The sequence below is a fragment of the Tachysurus fulvidraco genome, chromosome 20 (assembly GCF_022655615.1).
Source record: "Tachysurus fulvidraco isolate hzauxx_2018 chromosome 20, HZAU_PFXX_2.0, whole genome shotgun sequence".
Classification (NCBI taxonomy): Eukaryota; Metazoa; Chordata; class Actinopteri; order Siluriformes; family Bagridae; genus Tachysurus; species Tachysurus fulvidraco.
In genome coordinates, this window is record NC_062537.1 from 13935935 (window position 1) to 13954407 (window position 18473).

Consider the following 18473-nt stretch of genomic DNA (forward strand, 5'->3'; position numbering starts at 1 on the left):
GAGAGAGAATAAGATGAAGAATACTGTATCCTCTACTCTTTTGATAAATAGTGTTCTGTGTAAAAAAAAAAAATGAATAAAAAATATTTATTTCTGAATATTACTTTCAGGATTATTTAAAAGCCTGAATAAAATGTCAGCAATAGAGAACACCACCATGCACAGACCGACCACAGACCTGACCAAGTTTTCTAAAATAGAAAATGAGGACGTTCTATTTTCCTTTCTATCTGTTCTAGAGATTTCAGGGCATTGTTCAATTTGACAAAAGAGAGAGAGAGAGAGAGAGAGAGAGAGAGAGAGAGAGAGAGAGAGAGAGAGAGAGAGAGAGAGATGAATTTAAATTCATATTTAAAGGAGTGTCAGTACATCATGGGTGTTTACTCAAAGTGCAGAATTTTCACTGGAACTGACATACTGTGTGCACAGAACAGCTGATTGTGCTGCAATAATATAATCACCCCAGAAACTTCCTCTTTGCAGAAATCCCCACTCAGAATAAGTCTTTAGTCATGCTTTCACCACGTCTTAGGTTATGATAGGTCATTGTGCTTTTTCTCATTCCTCTGTTACTGTATAATATACACATAACTGGTTACTAAAGCCAGAGTTGGACAGGCTGACAGCATTAGGATTCTAATAAAAGTATGACTGGATTGATGATAATCTCGTATCTGTCTAAATAGTTAAGAGACTTGAAAGCCTGTGCAAAAATATTAACCTGTTAAACTCACACCATCAAGGAGTAATAGCAGTAACAATAGAATATGGTTGAAGAAGAAGAAGAAGAAGAAGAAGAAGAAGAAGAAGAAGAAGAAGAAGAAGAAGAAGAAGAAGAAGAGGAAAAATGATCGCTGGAAACTATCTAGCATAAGCACCATCTTCAGTAAGTGCTTTATTCTTCCTAGCCTGGGAACACTAGTCTATTTTAGGGCAACATACACACACACACACACACACACACACACACACTCATTCACAGTTTACAGTCATCAATTCATAGGCATGGTTTTGCGAGGTAGGAGGAAAATGGGGAACCCAGAAGAAACGTATACAAACAAAACAAACTGTAACGCAAACTCAAGATTGAACCGTGGAAGTCTCAAAGGAAAGGAACAACTGAAAGCAATTGCTTGAGGTATCCTGTCAGATGTTGAATGGAATGTAATACACAGTGCATTAAAGCAATCACTTTAGCCACACTGATGGGCACCGGAGGAGCCAGATGTTGACTATGGCCCTGAGGTCAGTTTAATTACAGCACCGTGTGGGTTGGTGGCTACGATCCAGTCAAAACAGAGGGGGGTCTGAAAGGGTCTTTGTTCAATGCCTGTGCAGAGGCAGACCATGTCTCAGACCAAATCTGTCTCAAACGTTACTCTCTGATATAAATGGAAAGATGCTTACCGGCATTAAATGTGTGTCTTTTTTGATATGTTGGGATTTATGAGCATTCATGTGACCACGCATGTGTTTAAGGTCAAAGTGGTTTTACTTCCCTTTTATAGTTTTCACAACTCTTTAAGTTTAAACGAGTGGATAAGTGGATGTCCAAGCCAATGCAGGAAAGTAAAGAGGTTTGATTTGAGAAAGGAGTTTCTTAGAATACGAATTGTAAATGTGTAGAGCAGCATCTCACTACACCATGTTAGGCATTCTGTATGTCATTTAAGCTTATAGAAAGTTAATTATTTCCCTTTCTCATTATAGTTATGTGATATAAGTTCATTATTTTTAAAAAAAAAGAAAAAGAAAAAATCAATTAAATATGATTTGTATATTAATTTTTATGATTGCCATGTGATCTTCAGCAGCACTGAAGATTAATTATGTAATGAAATGTAATTAAGTGGACATTTTTAGTTTAAAAATGTTTATTTTTAAAGACCTTTGACTTTACAAATTATGTCATACAATTAATATTAATACCGCCTTTAACCGAAGGTGCTTTTCATCTCGCTAGCTAGATCGTTAAATACTCAATCTGAGTCACTGGCTTTGTGCTGTTGTGTCGTAGAGCTGCATTTCATTCTGGACGTTTGAGTCCAGCATTTGCACCAACTTTTGGATTTTTCATTAATATGACACTACAGTAGTAATGCTAGTAATTGTCCCCTTTGACATCGACACACAAAGGAAACTTCTTACAGAATTAATTAACTGATCAATTAGCACCAGAATTACTGAGCACATCATAAATATTTTGTAATATATATATATATATATATATATATATATATATATATATATATATATATATATATATATATATATATGATGTGCTTTGGAGTGAAGGTTTTCTTTAACACACAAAAAACACAAAAATCATTGGTCTTATAATCTGAGACTGGACCCCCTGGTCTAATCCTTTCCAATTAGTTTCTTCTATCAAAGCCAGCAAACTGCTGATTTTATTGTTTATACCAGAAACAGCAGCTTCCTGTGTCTCTGAAGTCTCCCAGAGCATAAACAGAGAACGTACAGACATGTACATGAGCTGACAGGCGAACAGAGGCCCCATTTAGTGTCCCACTGTGTGTGTGTGTGTGTGTGTGTGTGTGTGTGTGTGTGTGTGTGTGTGTGTGTGTGTGTGTGTGTGTGTGTGTGTGTGTGAGAGAGAGAGAGAGAGAGAGAGAGTGTGTGTGTGTGTGTGTGTGTGTGTGTGTGAGAGAGAGAGAGAGAGAGAGAGAGAGAGAGAGAGTGTGTGTGTGTGTGTGTGTGTGTGTGTGTGTGTGTGTGTGTGTGTGTGTGAGAGAGAGAGAGAGAGAAAGAGAGAGAGAGAATGACACACAGGAAAGGCTTTATCCTCCACCCTCGCTCCTCACACAGCAGAGCGTTACACCACTAAGTTATGTCAATGAACTCGACCTTACTCTCCCAACTGCTTGACCCTGGCATTAATACGCCCTAATGCTCTCTGATCCCAGACCACACTTGATAGAGCCGCTTGTTCTTAAGTAAACATTGGTGATTATTGAGATGCTGAGACATAACAGAGAGCCATTTCAGGAAGGAACTGCAGAAAGCCAAAGGGAAAAAAATTAAAGATAAAGGTGACACACAAGCGTGTTTTTACAAGTCGGCAAGCTTTGAAGAAATGTGGCTGGAAAGTCAGTTTCTATATATGTAGCTTTAAGCATAAATGTTGATTTCTAAAAGGAACATTGTAGTGAGATGGAATATGATGTTTTGAGAGCACATTCAATGACTAGCACCTGCACAAAGAGTGAGTCATAAATTCTGACCTAATGCTCTGCTTTGCATCCAAAATAAACTTGGCTCTTGCCATTTGACATGGTTATAGGCCATCCATTACTTTTTTTGTATTTTAACTAACAATATTACAGCTGAATCCAGTTTTCAAGTCAGCTTTAAGTGGGATATAAAGTAAAAACAAAGGATTAGAGCCAAATGCTTTTAAATCTGGATGGAGCCAGATCAATATTGAATATAACTAAAAATAGTGGAACATAAATCTAAAAAAATGGCCTTTAAAAAGGCCACTCTGTAAGGAGCTGGTTACAAATAAGGGTAGACTAAGTAATAAACCCTCTCTCTGTCTCTTTCTCACACACACACACACACACACACACACACACACACACACACACACACACACACACACACACACACACACACACACACACACACACACACACATATGCATGCAACAAATCTTCAGGTAAGTGAATGGATCACAGACTTGTGCAAGTCGGGGTCATATAATCTTACATAAAATGCTATTGTGGTGCTTTATTATATTTATGAGGAGTCAAAAACTGAGTCCAGCTCAATAAATTTTTTTAAGCCCAGCTGTGAACAGTGTGTCAAGCGCTCTGAATCAAAAATGCATGACATCCATGATGAGGTCAGACTAGCCAAAAGCACCTCCTTTATTATTCAGTATCTGGAGCAAGGCAGTAAGCTTGAAAAAATTATCCAGCCCTATTTTCTTGTGAGTTACATCTGCACTATAAACTTCTAAAATCACCCGTCTCTTGGGCACAGCAGTGCACAAACCATCACGGGTCACACCCCTGATACACCAACCATGATGAACTGAAGCTCCACAGAGATACGATCATGCAGTCACATAAACACAAGTAAATTATAGAGCTCCATTCCAGCACAGAGCAGGAAATAATTATTGCCTTGGAGTTAATGCACAGTATCATTCTGAACTCTGGGTTTTGTACACAAACAGCAAATTATCAAGACATGTCCGTGTATCCTTTTACTCTACTGAGCGACTCGAGTGTCTATAAGACTGGAACATTATAAGTAATGCAGAGACAGTAATGTGTTTCTCGTGAGAGATAAAATAAAGAAGATACACTCTCTATATATGAAGAAGACATGGGAAAACCTTTTCATAGTAACATTTTCACCTTTTCTACTATTTTTATAGTTCTAAAAACTACAAGCTTTCCTGATTCTTTAGATGCATCACATCTCAGTTACTGCACTCGAAAGTGTGGTTACCCTTAAAAGTGAAGAAGGGACAAAGTCACAATTAAAAACAATTAATGCCAGTTCCATTGAAAGACCTCACTGAGTGGGGTTGATTTGGTTCGAGTGCCTCAGGTATAGCAGTGGTGATTTTGAGGTTTATGCTCAGAGGGTCAGAGTTTCAAGCTGGGATCTTTAGCATGGACTTTAATCTGACCAATCTGCTCCAGGGTGCTGTACCCTGCACCACGACCCTTGCTTTGTAAGAAGTCGGAAGGAAAAGAATTTCATTTTATGGTATTATACATGTGACATCTTCTTTGAACCAGTGTTGTGTCAGTCAGCTGTTTGGTCTGGATTTTATCAGTAATAATTTGAAGACTTTGGCATGAAGGAATTAGTGTTGTGGTGAACTCAGAGTTTGCACTGACCCATTCGATTCTCAAGAGCTCTTGGTTGCACTATTATAAACTGTTGTAGAAATGACATTATTTATATATAATAATTTACATTATTTCCTGACCAGTGTCACCCAAATGAGGACGAGGTTCCCTTCTGAGTCTGGTTCCTCTCAAGGTTTCTTCCTCATATTCTCTCAGGGAGTTTTTCTTTGCCACCATCGCCTCCGGCTAGCTCATTAGGCATAAATAGACATATATATGGTATTTAAATTAAATTAATATTTTAAAATTAATTTAAATAACTTTGAATGAATGTAATTTTAGTTAGTTATTTATTTGTATTCTTATTTTTATTACTGTCATTTATTTTTTCTGTTTCTATATTTCTGTAAAGCTTCTTTGAGACTGTGAACTGTTAAAAGCGCTATACAAATAAATTGAATTGAAATTGAACTGACAAATAAACACTTTCTGTTGCTCTGTGCATGGAAATCTAAAAGAAATGTAAGAAAATCTGGCTACAAATAAAACTAGCACTAGGTGCTTTTTTACTCATTTTGGGTCACAAAAGAACACACACATCTATTTCTTGTACACATGTCCCAAAGAAAAAGAAATGCCCTTTATGAGGCCAGGTGCAACACTTTATTCTCCCTGTTAAGGAACCAACACATGGTGACTTTTGGAACAAATTATAAAAGACTATTTGGGATTCTGGACAAGATCCATGCCTTTAGTTTAGATCCATGCCAGTTTACACTGTTTCATTGTGTACAATTTAAAGCTTACATTAAAATACCTCATCTGTGCACTCTTCTTGGTCATTGTGGCACTAATGATCATCTCTAATCAGGCGGCGAGTGAAAACGATTAGAATAAGCACAGTTAAAGAGAGAAAATGAAGTCTTAATGGGGAATTAAAGTCATGAAGTCAATTTAAAGCATTGTTTACCAAAGACTGAGTCATCAAGCCCCTCAAGTCAGAGTCCACAAAGTGTAAACAAGAGGGAACTGGTACAAAGGTAGGACAAAAAGTTCTGGGGAGAAAACAACAACCTGAGGACATTTCTTGCTTTAAGTGAATACTAATGGCTGCTAAGCCTAGCAAAGGAAATGTGAGCTGCAGGCTTAAAGAGAATATAGTAATGGTGTCACTTTTAGCTTTTTACTCAGATCCGTCACAGATCATGCTCGAATAAATACAAAATCATCACATCATACAATAGGCAATTTCTAGTTGGGGTTTATAGATTTAAACCATGCAATGCCATTTCTAAGCTACAGAAACCTGACATTAACCCTTGTATGTTGTTCGGGTCTGTGGGACCCATATTCATAAACATCAATAGTTTTGAAAATCTTTGCTTCCTTGTAAATATGTTGATTTTTTTCCACTCATAACTTGATTAACTTTTCTTTTCTTTTTTTATTATTACATTTTATTAAAAAACAACAAAAAACGAGTATCACTTTAATTAAAAAATGTGATGTAATAAAGATAAAGGGCAAATATTAACCATATATGCTGTTTATATTGCTTGTAATTGGGATGAAGTAAACATCTGTATTTTAACATAAAATTTTTGATTATGTTGAATTAAAAACCCAAAAATGCAGAGGGTCCAGCAAACCCAGGAACACTGGCTGAGTAACAAAAATACGAACACCATACAAGGGTTAAACAGGTTCCAATGAATGTGGAATACAAGCTCCACCTAGTGCACATGTGAACACCAACAAGTCTACAGGAATGGACTGCTGTACTGTACAGGAATGTTCCACCTGCATTGCTATAATTCCTGTTTGTCTGGATTTTTAAAAATATGGAAACAGGAAGTGTATAATATGTGCTGAATCACACACACACACACACACACACACACACACACACACACACACACACACACACACACACACACACACACACACACACATACGTCCACACACACATCTCTCACACAAACACACACACATCTCTCACAAACACACACATTACACACACACAGACATCACAAACACACACACACACACACACACACACACACACACACACACACACACACACACACACACACACACACACACACACACACACATTTAAAACTCCCCAAACCGCATTGCAATACTGTACAGACATCATCACTGGACTATTTGTTTTCTATGTTGTGTTACAGGAATTTGTGCGGTGTCATTCAAATGACTTCCACTCAGTAGTCTCTGAATGCTGAAATGTGCAAACTCTGTGGTGTTAACTGTAATGTGAGGAGCTGGCATGTAAAAATGTATTCAGTCGTGTGCTATTAAAAGAGAGATTAAACACAACCAATGTTTCTGTAGCAGACCTGTTCAGTGTTTTTAGTTCAGTAAATCAGCATTTTTTTGTTTGTTTGTATGTTTGATTGTATAATTGACCTATACTTCTGTAACAGCTATGATTCAAAAGGCTTGCTTTTGTCATAGGCAGCTCTATCATCATGTTGGCTTAGAGCAGATGTTCAGTGCTGTATGTCATTTAACACTAGACATAATACACCAGGAAATAAAAGCTGAAATTATAAAGTCATTTCTAGTATTCATCGTTTGATCTCAACCACATTTATTTATTTATTTATTTGGTTGTTTGTTTGTTTGTTTATATTTATTTATTTCTGAATTGGTTTTGCTATTCCAATATTTTTGAAGAGGAGTGTATATGATAAATTCAGTAATTTTTTTAGCTTCTGAGATAAATATGTTGGAGGATTTTGCATGTGTTTGTGGGTTTTCTGTTTTAATATAAAGAAGTATTGAGAAAAATACATTTTTAAATAGCCTGCATAGTTTATAAAGTTTTACTAATAAAGTCATACAAAACCTTAGTGTATTAGGTGCAAATCTGTGTATTTTTTAATGTAAATAGTTTAATTATTCGTTCAAAAAGCAATAAATGCTCCCTAGTAACAGGAATTTAGTTAAAACTTACTGTGAGATTTAGACTCAGGTGAAGGGATCTTTATTAAGTCATCTGTAGGGGGCGCTTGTGTTTGATTACAACCATACAACATGGTTATTTGGTTGTGGGTGGAAACCTCTCTGACGAACTGAGCAAGAATTCAGTCGACTCTTACAGTGTTTTTAATACACTGGAGTTCTTCACGATCTGTGACTACTATTCATTCAGTTAGGTAAGTGTGTGTGTGTGTGTGTGTGTGTGTGTGTGTGTGTGTGTGTGTGTGTGTGTGTGTGTGTGTGTGTTTGTGATGTCTGTGTGTGTGTAATGTGTGTGTTTGTGAGAGATGTGTGTGTGTTTGTGTGAGAGATGTGTGTGTGGACGTGTGTGTGTGTGTGTGTGTGTGTGTGTGTGTGTGTGTGTGTGTGTGTGTGTGTGTGTGTGTGTTGTGTTGCAACACAATGAAAAACACCTTTTGAGTATATTATTAGGAAAAAACGTCTTGTATGTGAACCTTTTAATACTTTATTATTATTGTTATTATTATTATTATTATTATTATTATTATTATTATTATTGCTGTTGTTCATGTTGTTGAATAAAAGGAACCCATAGATAACTGGCAGGTGGTGCAAGTGTATAGTCATACTGTAGCTTTAGTCCTCAGCTGTGACTGCTTCCTGTGTCCTTGTGGTAAATTACCCCTAGGTGTATATATTTCTGTGGAAGGTGCCCTGAGATAGAGCATTTCCAAATATAAAAATCCTGATGAGATTATAGACAAAAATGTAATACTCCAATAATCCAATCCACTGAATTGAAATATGTTGAACTCTTAGTGTGTTTGTTGTTAATTGGCATCTCATCCAAGGTATATTCTGACCTCACACCATTTTTGGGAAAAGCTCTGATAAAGATGAATACATAAGTACATTTTAAATGGAAAAAAAAAGATCTATGTATAAACAATCCATTAAAAGTCAATGTGGAAGTTCACCAGGGTTCTGTATTTTTGTTTTGTTTTGTATTGTTTTTAATTGTGGGTCTTTGGGAGGGTTTTGTTCCTATTTAAAGCAACAAACCACACCACACTTTCCTCATGATCACTAGAATGAGGAAATGGCCATCAGATAAGTTTTGACTCCAGCAGGAGAGTTTAAAACAAGGCTGTGCGGTCAAGTGTTAGCTAAATATTCCCTGGAAAAGTCGAACAAATGGCAGGTCCATGCGCCATACTTTCTAACATTATCATAGCTTATAGTGTACTTCTTTAATGCAGTTATGCTGAGGATTCAGTGATTCACTGTTGAAGTTTTGGCCTGCACCTCTGGACTTCTGGACGACAAAGGATACAGGAGGATAAACATGCTGCAGCAGATTCTCAAAGACATGTACATCGAGCCGGAGCTGCTGGCCGAGCTGAACGAAGAGCAGAAGCAGGTTCTCTTCATTAAAATGAGAGAAGAACAGGTCCGCAGGTGGAAGGAGAGAGAAGCACGGCTTGAGAAGGAGGAGGCTAAAACGATGAAGCCCAAAAAAGGTACATTTTTGTCCCTAACAGATCTCTACCAGAATGTACAAAAAGGTTCTCTTTTTTATTTTAATTTACCAAAAGAGAAGCTAAATCTCCTTATTCATCCCGACCATGAAAGAACCTGTAGAGATAGACTCATTCTAACAATTCAGAACAAAAAAATTGCCTTATTCCTTATTCACAGAACTGAAGTCATAGTTCAGTGTGGAACTGTGAGTTATTGCAAATGAATACTGACTTTTTACTGATTAACAGAGAAATGCTGCATAATACGGAAAAGCTTTGTGCTTTTTAGGGTATGGAGACTACGGATTACAGAAGAGTGAAAAAAAACATTGAACTGAGCTCATTTATAATGCAAGTCTAATATATCATACATTATACTACAGCACTTTGAATTCTTAGATCTGATTGGTTACTAACTGTGACAAATCATAGGACAGGATTATAGGATTATAATTTCATGAACTTCAGGGTTATAAAAATACCTAATCGATTATTTCCCTATAACGGAACACTTATTCCTTACACACTAAAGGCCACAAGAGAATATTTGACCAAAAATGTAAATACTTTATTTAAAGATATTTGGAAGCCTTAAATCTTCAACATGACCAAAATAACTCATTGTAAACACTAAAGAGCTTTAGTTTCAATCCGCTTATGCTTATGTACCACAGAACCCCAGGGAAATGTTACGTATCTGTAGCTGTATTTCTCTAGTGTTGACTAGTTAGATAAATATTTCAGTATAGGGAAATGTGTGTAAATCCCACTTAAATTCCATAAGGATGTGGGGTATCATTTAGATAGGAATGTAGTAGCTTAGTGCCTAGGTGTTTGATCCAAGGTCCACCAAACTGCCAGTGCTGGGCCCTTGAGCGAGGTCCTCAATGCTCAGTTGTTTAAAATGTGAAAGAAAATGTACGTTGCTCTGAATAAGGGCGTCTGTCAAATCTTAAGGATGCTAGAATATTCCTTTTTTTAAACAAGTTGTGTGTTTGTGTGTCTTTGGTTCCTTCAGTCTCAGTGAAGACCGTATCTTGGATGAAGGCGTCTGACAGCGACGTGTGGGTGTGGGTGATGGGAGAACATCCTGATGACAAACCTTATGATCAAATCTGTGACGAGATCATGGCTGAAAGGGCGGCACTACAGGCCCAGAAAGAGGCGGAAGAGCTCAGGTGTGTATATTTTTAATCACTGAATTCTAATAAGTTACTGGAACCGACTGGAATTTCCCATTTCACTTGCTTCCAGGCACAAGGTACCATTTTCTTGAAAGTTACAGTGGAACTGTATTATTAACTTACAAAAAAATCCATTCTTGAGTCTTCAAGGTTACAAGATTTTTAATTTTAGATGATCATTTTAGTCATCATTCCTCCAATAAATACTATCTCCTTTTCTGCTAGACGTTTATTTACGGGTATTTAATGCTGTAAAAGTTTACTAAGATAAAAGTATTAACCATATTTATACCACTATACGGATTAACATTGTATAATATTATAATATTAATAATATTAATTCACTAAATGTAGATATGAAGCTGTTAATTATTCCCGAATTCATTATTACATTCACAGGTCACTTATTTAAACTGCAATGCTGCAAACTCCTCCCAAAACCTACAAAGCAAACCAATGTTATCTTATCTGGATAAGAAAAAAAAAAAATCTCAGGTGAACTCTACCTCTAGCTCTCACATGACTTTCTATGAAGGTTAGTCATTAATTGCCCTTGTAAAATTTCCTCAATCCTCTTTAGTTAAACATTTCTCCAGCATGAACACAGGACACTCCCTGAGGAGCGCACGTTCTGACACTCCACTTTTTAACTTAAATATTTCACTTCTTAATTATTTTACACCTACTTCATTACTTTATCACATATTTACTTACTTTCCACAATTTCTTTCATTCATCCCTTATACACGTATACCAATTAGCCATAACGTTAAAGCCATTGACAGGTACTGTAGAGTAAATAACACTGATTATCTTATTTTGATGGCATCTGTGAAGAAGTGCCATCAAAATGGGCAGCGAGCGAACAGTCAGTTCTCAAAGTTGATGTGATGGAAGAAGGAAAAATGGACAAGCTTAAAGATCTGAGTGACTTTGACAAGGCCCAGATTGTGATGGCTAGACACACGATGGCTGGGACAGACCATCTTCAAAATTGGGCAGGTCTTATGATGTGATCTCGGTGTGCAGTGGTTAATACCTAACAAACCTAAGTGGTCCAAAGAAGGACAACTGGTGAACCGAACCAGAAAGAACGCGCTCATTCGTGCCCAAGGCTCACTGATGCACGTGGGGATTATAGGCTAGCCCATACCTCAAAGTTTGATGTTTTGTGCATGCTGAGATACGTTTCTGCTCACCATGGTTTTATAATGTGATTATTTGAGTTATCACATTCTTCCTAGCAGCTTGAACCAGTCTCTTGGTTTCCTCTAATCTCTCTTATTAAACAAGGCATCTCCAAACACAGAACTGTTACTCTTGGGATGTTTTTGGTTTTTCACACCATTCTGTGTAAACTCTAGAGACTGCCTTGTGTGAAATATCTAGAAGATCAACAGTACTCAATCCCGCCCATCTGGTACCAGCATCAATGTCATGGTTAAAGCCAATCTGATGTTTGATGTGAACATATTACCTGAAGCTCTTGACTTGTTTCTACGGGATTTCATTTTGTGTGGCTTTGTGCTGCTGCTCCACGATCGGCAGATTAGGTGTACAGATAACGTGGACTAATAACATGAACAGTGAATGTAGCTCAAGAGTGAATTCCCTTCATGTAGACAAATACAGAAAAATGTCTTTCATGCTTTATAAACGTATTTCTTTGGAGGAATAACCGAGAATTGCCATGCTGACTATAAAACTCCCTGCGAGACTTGAAAGCCCACAAAAAGTCTTTTTATGTTCAGTGTGTACATATATGTATAAAATATATGAAGTATATAAATATAAATATATAACTGGTTTGTGTTTGTTCACTCCTGTAAGATACTATTACAGGCATTCCACAGTGACGGTTCTGGAATGTTGACTTGGGTGGTGTGATTGTGTGCAGGGCCAAGAAAGAAGCTGAACTGGAGAAACGGTTCTCTGGGATCTATATGGAGAAGGATGAAGTTGCCAGGCAGGAAGAAGCCCGAAAGGCAGCTGCCTTGGAGAAGAGCCGGCAGGAAGACTTGAAGGTCATAATGAGTCATTTATGTCAAATCTATATTAAGTTTAGGCTTTCACACCTTAAAGTGGTTTCTCATGCTTAGGCTTGCTCCACCAGTTACTCCAGAAGATTTGAAAAGCAGGTTTGTTGCAACAGTCCGTCATGAGCTTTAAAAAAAAAAAACATTAAGAAAATGTAAAATTGGAGATAGAAGTGCTAGAATGTGGGCTGAATCTGTTCCATCGAGAAGAACCCGTGTTAGATATTCATATTCATCTTACTGTACTTCCAACAAAAATATGTTGAATGTGGGACCATGGGTGAGAAGAACAGTGGACGGTCATTTCTGTCTCTGGCCCAAAATACAGCTGCTACGCTTCTGATGTTCCAATTGTATTGCTACAAGTCATCTATGAAGACACCTGGAAGTGTTCCTACTGCTGGTTGCCATAGTGGTACCACTAAAATCAAACATTCTTCAGGGAGATTTGGCTTTTGTATTTCGGTGTATATATACATCATGTCATATGAGATGAAGGAGGAGCAGTAGTGTGCTCTTTCCCATGAATCATGTGCACTCTAATGTCTTCACTCTCATTGGTAGTCGATGCAGCAAATCGCTCCACATTTGCAATTAGTCGCTAAGGGTTGTTGTCACTCTTATCACAAAAAATCGCAAGCTCATTGAAACCGGATAGCCAAGCCAAGCTTAGCTGCTGAGTCGCTGAGTTGCATAAACTTTCTCCACTAGTTATGTTGGCTTTGTAGAAGCCAACATTCTGTTTTCCTATTTAAGCTTAGACAAAAATTTATCAAGAGTAACTCCTCCTAGGGCTTTCGAGCCATATGCACCAAATTCGGATATGTTGTAGACGCTGGTCTGAAGTTTGTTGCTGTTACTTTTCTAAGCGATCCGAGTACCGGTACTTCCGGTACCGGGTCTCAAAATGACCTTTTTTCCCCATAGACTCCCATTATAAACTTTGGAGGTTTATAACTCGGCAAGCTTTCAAACTATCTACCCCAAACTCGGCCAGCTCCTTTAGGGTGATACTCTGAACAAACTTTTATATTGGTGTACCGACTGGCCTTTCGGTTGTCCCGCAGCCCCGCCCACAAAATACGCAAAATTAAAAAACTTTTTACAACATGGACACATGACATATCAAAACACTCAGAACAATGAGGGGAACTTCCTCACGGGTATTCTGATGACGTCACGTGACAAAACGTGATGTCATGTGAAAATAAAAAATTTGCACAACATGGGCATGTGATATCAAAACACTCAGCACAATAAGGCCACCAAATGTTTTGGCCCCATTGCGCTCCACTAGATTTCACAAGTTTTATGTCCACTTGCCTCCAAAAGTAACACTGACCCTTATGTCCACTTGCCTCCGAAAAGCACCAGCTTTATAAATCTAGTTACCTGTGAAATTAAAGTTTGATTTGTTTCTGAAGCTGAATAAAAATGTAGACTTATCTCCAACCTCCGGTGTGTCTATTCTCTCTAGAAAGGTTTCAAACCGTCTCAGATGATGCTGTCCAAAGATTTCAGAACAACTTACTGCATTTTAGAAAATGATCAAAACATATCCATTCTTGGTAGTTCTTGTTCTTTACTGTCCTTTATTATTTTAAGTACTTCTTATTTTGTGTACAGAGGCGGGAGGAGGAGGAAAGACGAAAAGCCGAGGAGGAGGTCAGGAGGCTAAAGGAGGAAAGGGAGCAGCAGATATATATGAACCTTAAGAAAGTAGAGAGACACCAGAAAAGCCAAGACAATGAGGAAAAAGCCTGGCAGGATTCATGTAAGAGAAGAGAAGTTAAAACTTTTGTATTTGCCTGTAAACAAAAAAAAAAAACCTCCCATTCTGTATTCAAATCATTCATGCCTTCTGGCTCATAGTGATTTGTTTAAAAGATGCTATAACAAGCCAAGGCTAATGTCAAACGTCAAATGTTCATGACAGTGGAAGATTCCACAGGATCCAGATCCAGGGTTTAGAGCAGTTTCCTGGATTACCTGATTTTACTGCTCAAAAGCTAAAGTGAATGTAGGATTCTAATAATGTGTGTGTGTGAAATGTGTGTGTGTGTGTGTGTGTGCGCACACGTGCTCTAGTGAGGAAATCTAAAGCAGCTGACCAGCGGAGACGTTCTCTGGCCAAGCAGACTAGGGAGGATCACCGCAGGCGTTCCATAAAGGCACTGGAGAGAGGTCGAGTGGCAGCCATGACCAAAGCCTTTGGAGAAGAAAAACCGGCTCTTCCACCTAAACCCAAACCCAGAAACCTCACTCTCACTTGTGAGCCTATTCACAGGTCTGTACTCACTACAGTATGTTTTGTAGCATAAAATCAAACAACTCCCAGTTATAATGAAGCCATTTTAGTTTTAATTTGCAAAGATTAAAATGTCTGAATTCGTCAAATTCCCTTCGCACCTTGATGTTCAAAGTTTAAAATCCATCCCCCAACAGACCCTGAAGACTGTCATTTATTTTATAAGTCATTTTTCTTTATTTTTTATACACATGTACTGATCAAATCAAACCAAGCATCACACTTCAGCAAGCTTTCCTAAAACCTAGTATATTTAACTGCTAATTCCTGTTCTGAATAACAGGAGGACCGGTGTACGTCGTTCAGTGTCATCGTCCAGCCAGCAGGATATTATCCGCTGGTTCAAAGAGGAACAGTTGTCCCTCAGAGTTTGTTTCCAAGACAACGACAGCCGCATCGCTCCCTGGTTCCACGGTAAATTCACGTTCTGCATGGTATGGAATGTATAATACAGATTAGACTGAAGACATGAACCATCAGTTGTACTTATTATTCAGTGATTTACCTTAATTACTATTGTAAAATAACTCCTGATTCAATTCCTACATCATGCCCTGTTGAGTTTTATTCCTCTCATATCACAACAATTTCCCGGAAATAACATTAATAACAATTTCCTTTTATCACATTTACTATAACCGCTGTAAACAATCATTCTTGCCGGCTTGGATGTTTTTGGTTTACAGATCTTTCATCGGAAATCGACATTTGTACGATATCTCAAAAAGAACTGGCTGAATGTTTTGTAGGATTTATATGGAAACATCAGTGAAACCAGATAAACTGATTAAATTTTGGAATTAATCCAAGGTTAAGGTCACAACAAGGTCAAATCTTTGGCGCGATCATTAGTGTATCACATTAGTTATATTATAAACATAAGTATATTAAAAGCAGACTAGTGAATTGACCCAAGTGACTTACCTTTTCCTCCAGGTATAATCTCGTGTCAGGAGGCTGAGGATTTGCTGAGCGAAGGCGGCGCTGGAAGTTTCCTGGTCCGTGTTAGTGAAAGGATCTTCGGATATGTTTTGTCTTACAAAAGCCCAGACGGATTCAAGCACTTCCTTATTGATGCTACAGACAACTGCTACATGCTGCTAGGAGACCAGATCAAGTTTGCATCTCTGGGAGAGCTGTTGCAGTACCATGAGGTAATAGCTTCATTTATTTTAGTTCGATAAATATCATGATATCCTTTCTAAATTCATTATACTCTCACAAATATCTGTTTTTTGATAAAAATAAAATGACAAAAAAAATCTGTCTTCACATATTACATTTTTTAAACTGGGGCATGTGGTAGCCTAGTGGTTAAGGTGTTGGGCTACCAATCGGAAGGTTGTGAGCTCGATCCCAGATCCGCCAAGCTGGCACTGTTGGGCCCCTGAGCAAGGCCCTTATCCCTCAATTGCTCAGCTGTATAAAAAATTGAGATAATGTAAGTCGCTCTGGATAAGGACGTCTGAAGGTCAGGGATTGTGGCAAATGCTCCATATAAACAGGAAAAAAGTATAATTATCTGTATGATGAGGATTTTCTTTCAGGAGATGATTTAATTTCAGGAGAATGAGGTCAAGCTGTGTGTTTATGTTTTATTAACATCAGGAGATGGGTTGGAAAATAGAAAATCGTTTCCTGGATGTTCCATAACTTTAAATGTAGTTATAAACAGATAAGAATGTCAGTCATTGTTTAAAAGTCTGTATTGTCTGAAAAGATCAAATAAAATAAATAAATTGTTAGTTTTGGCAAATTGATGTGATGAAGGATGATCAAAACAAGCAATACATAGCCTTAATATAGTGAACTATACTCTACACTATACACAATATAACACAATATATGTTCCTGGTTCTGCTTTCAGGAAGAGCCCTTAACACCATCTGGAGGTGAGCTGCTTCTGCATGCGTGTGGACAAAAACCAGGCAGTGTGGATTATGCCGAACTCTTCACCTGAGGCCTGCAGCTGTGTAGGTCACTGAGCCGTGGTGCAGGAGAATTTAATGCACATTGAGGCTGTTATGAGTTTTCTGCACACATCTGAAAACTACAATTGAGAGCTGTATGTTGAACAAGCCTGAAGCGGGCAGTTAAGCTACAGTTCACAATACATAAACGAATGTTACAACCATGCAATCATTCACTAATGAAGGAACGTCCATGCAAAAAATTCCTTTCTGCCCAGAGGCCATGAGATATGAAGGCACAATATGCACTTTTGCAATATTTAGAGACAAGATAAGGATAAGCTGTGCCACTCATGTGGTATGTGTTCAAGCATGCTGCTAAGTCATTTTATATCTTACTCATTTCTGTGATATAGCAGATTTTTTTTATTCATTTTGTTTAATGAATTACAGATTTTAAGTACAACATTTTGTAATGAGCCTTTAAAATTAAATAATGAATTTCATACAATAATAAATAATAATAAAAAAAAATCTTTTTTGCTGTTTACTGTTTTGCTGGAAGTTCCTTTTCAAACCCATATATCATGATTAATATATTATATCATGAATCATGATGTATATTGTTTGTTGTATCGTCTATTCTTTCAGATTGTTCTTTTTATTTCCTGACTAATGAGTAATTATCCATAGAATATTATACAGTGGGCAAGCTAAACAAGACTAAAACATGATTTAAAAGTTTGACACTTTATTATAAATGCGCACAAGAGCAACGAGATGTATGGCTTGCCAAACAAAATGTTCCACACAACTTTCCAAGCTTTGAAATTTCCACTGATATGCAAATTAAAACCGTGCAACCAGTAAAATATCGTCATACGATCTCCAGCTTGATCTTTTAAAAGTAATCAAAGAACATGAAAAATCCAGAGACGATTGAGATCACAGAACATCACAGAAAGATCACAGCTCAGCTCATTTATATCCCTTTATATCAGTATGCATCAATACATTACCATTGATTAATTCCACTGTGCTATACATAATTCATTGTAATAGTAAAGCTTGATAGGTTAATACATATCCAGAAATATTAGCAACCTTCCTGAAAATGAGCTTGAAAATGAACTGTATATACAGTACATACAAAAACCTGATACGAGAACCTGTTTTTTGTTTGTTGTGTGTGTGGTTACGTTTAGAAACAAAAAGAAGTACCACGAAACAATGGTTAATGGTTTTAAATGCACAGCAACCTAACAATTAAGATTTTGTGACTTATGTGTAAAGAAGAACGGCAGTGTTTATTCCTGTCTAATGTCAAATGATGTCAGAGACTCGTGTTGATTTGATGCCGTAAAAACATGTAAATACATTTGGAAGTAAAGGTCTAATAGAGGAAACATATTGGTATTCGGTGGAACTGTTGATGTTATCAATCTTCACAACAGCCCCAAGCATCACTCTGACAGGGAGTGGAGACATCTTGGACATCTAAAACCTTTTGTTATTACCTTCACTATGCTTATTTGGTATGTATAACTGCTTATATATCCAGTAGGTCATAGTTAAAGGTTTTTGGGGGGAAATTATTAGTTGTACAATGCACACACAGATCAGCCATAACATTTAACCACCTGCCTAATATTACAGTATGTAGCTCCCACAAGACCTCTGAAGAATCTGGCTCCAAGATGGTAGCAGCAGATCCGT

General features: G+C 37.4%; 1 protein-coding gene across 1 annotated transcript; it reads left to right on the forward strand.

The window, feature by feature from the left end:
- Positions 1–7870: 7870 nt before the first annotated feature.
- sh2d4a (SH2 domain containing 4A) lies at positions 7871–17305 on the forward strand. The gene is made up of 9 exons (XM_027141116.2): positions 7871–8014; positions 9059–9319; positions 10338–10497; positions 12401–12527; positions 14166–14313; positions 14628–14826; positions 15131–15261; positions 15784–16001; positions 16715–17305. The coding sequence occupies exons 2-9, from the start codon at positions 9145–9147 to the stop codon at positions 16805–16807; spliced, it is 1251 nt and encodes a 416-aa protein (XP_026996917.2). The 5' UTR covers positions 7871–8014; positions 9059–9144; the 3' UTR covers positions 16808–17305.
- The last annotated feature ends 1168 nt before the right edge of the window (positions 17306–18473 follow it).

Excerpts from the sequence above, each read along its gene's own strand:
- sh2d4a (XM_027141116.2), top strand. The coding sequence starts at position 9,145 with ATGCTGCAGCAGATTCTCAAAGACATGTACATCGAGCCGGAGCTGCTG. Across the intron at positions 14,314-14,627 it reads AAAAGCCTGGCAGGATTCAT|TGAGGAAATCTAAAGCAGCT; the intron begins GTAAGAGAAGAG and ends CACGTGCTCTAG. Across the intron at positions 15,262-15,783 it reads CATCGCTCCCTGGTTCCACG|GTATAATCTCGTGTCAGGAG; the intron begins GTAAATTCACGT and ends CTTTTCCTCCAG.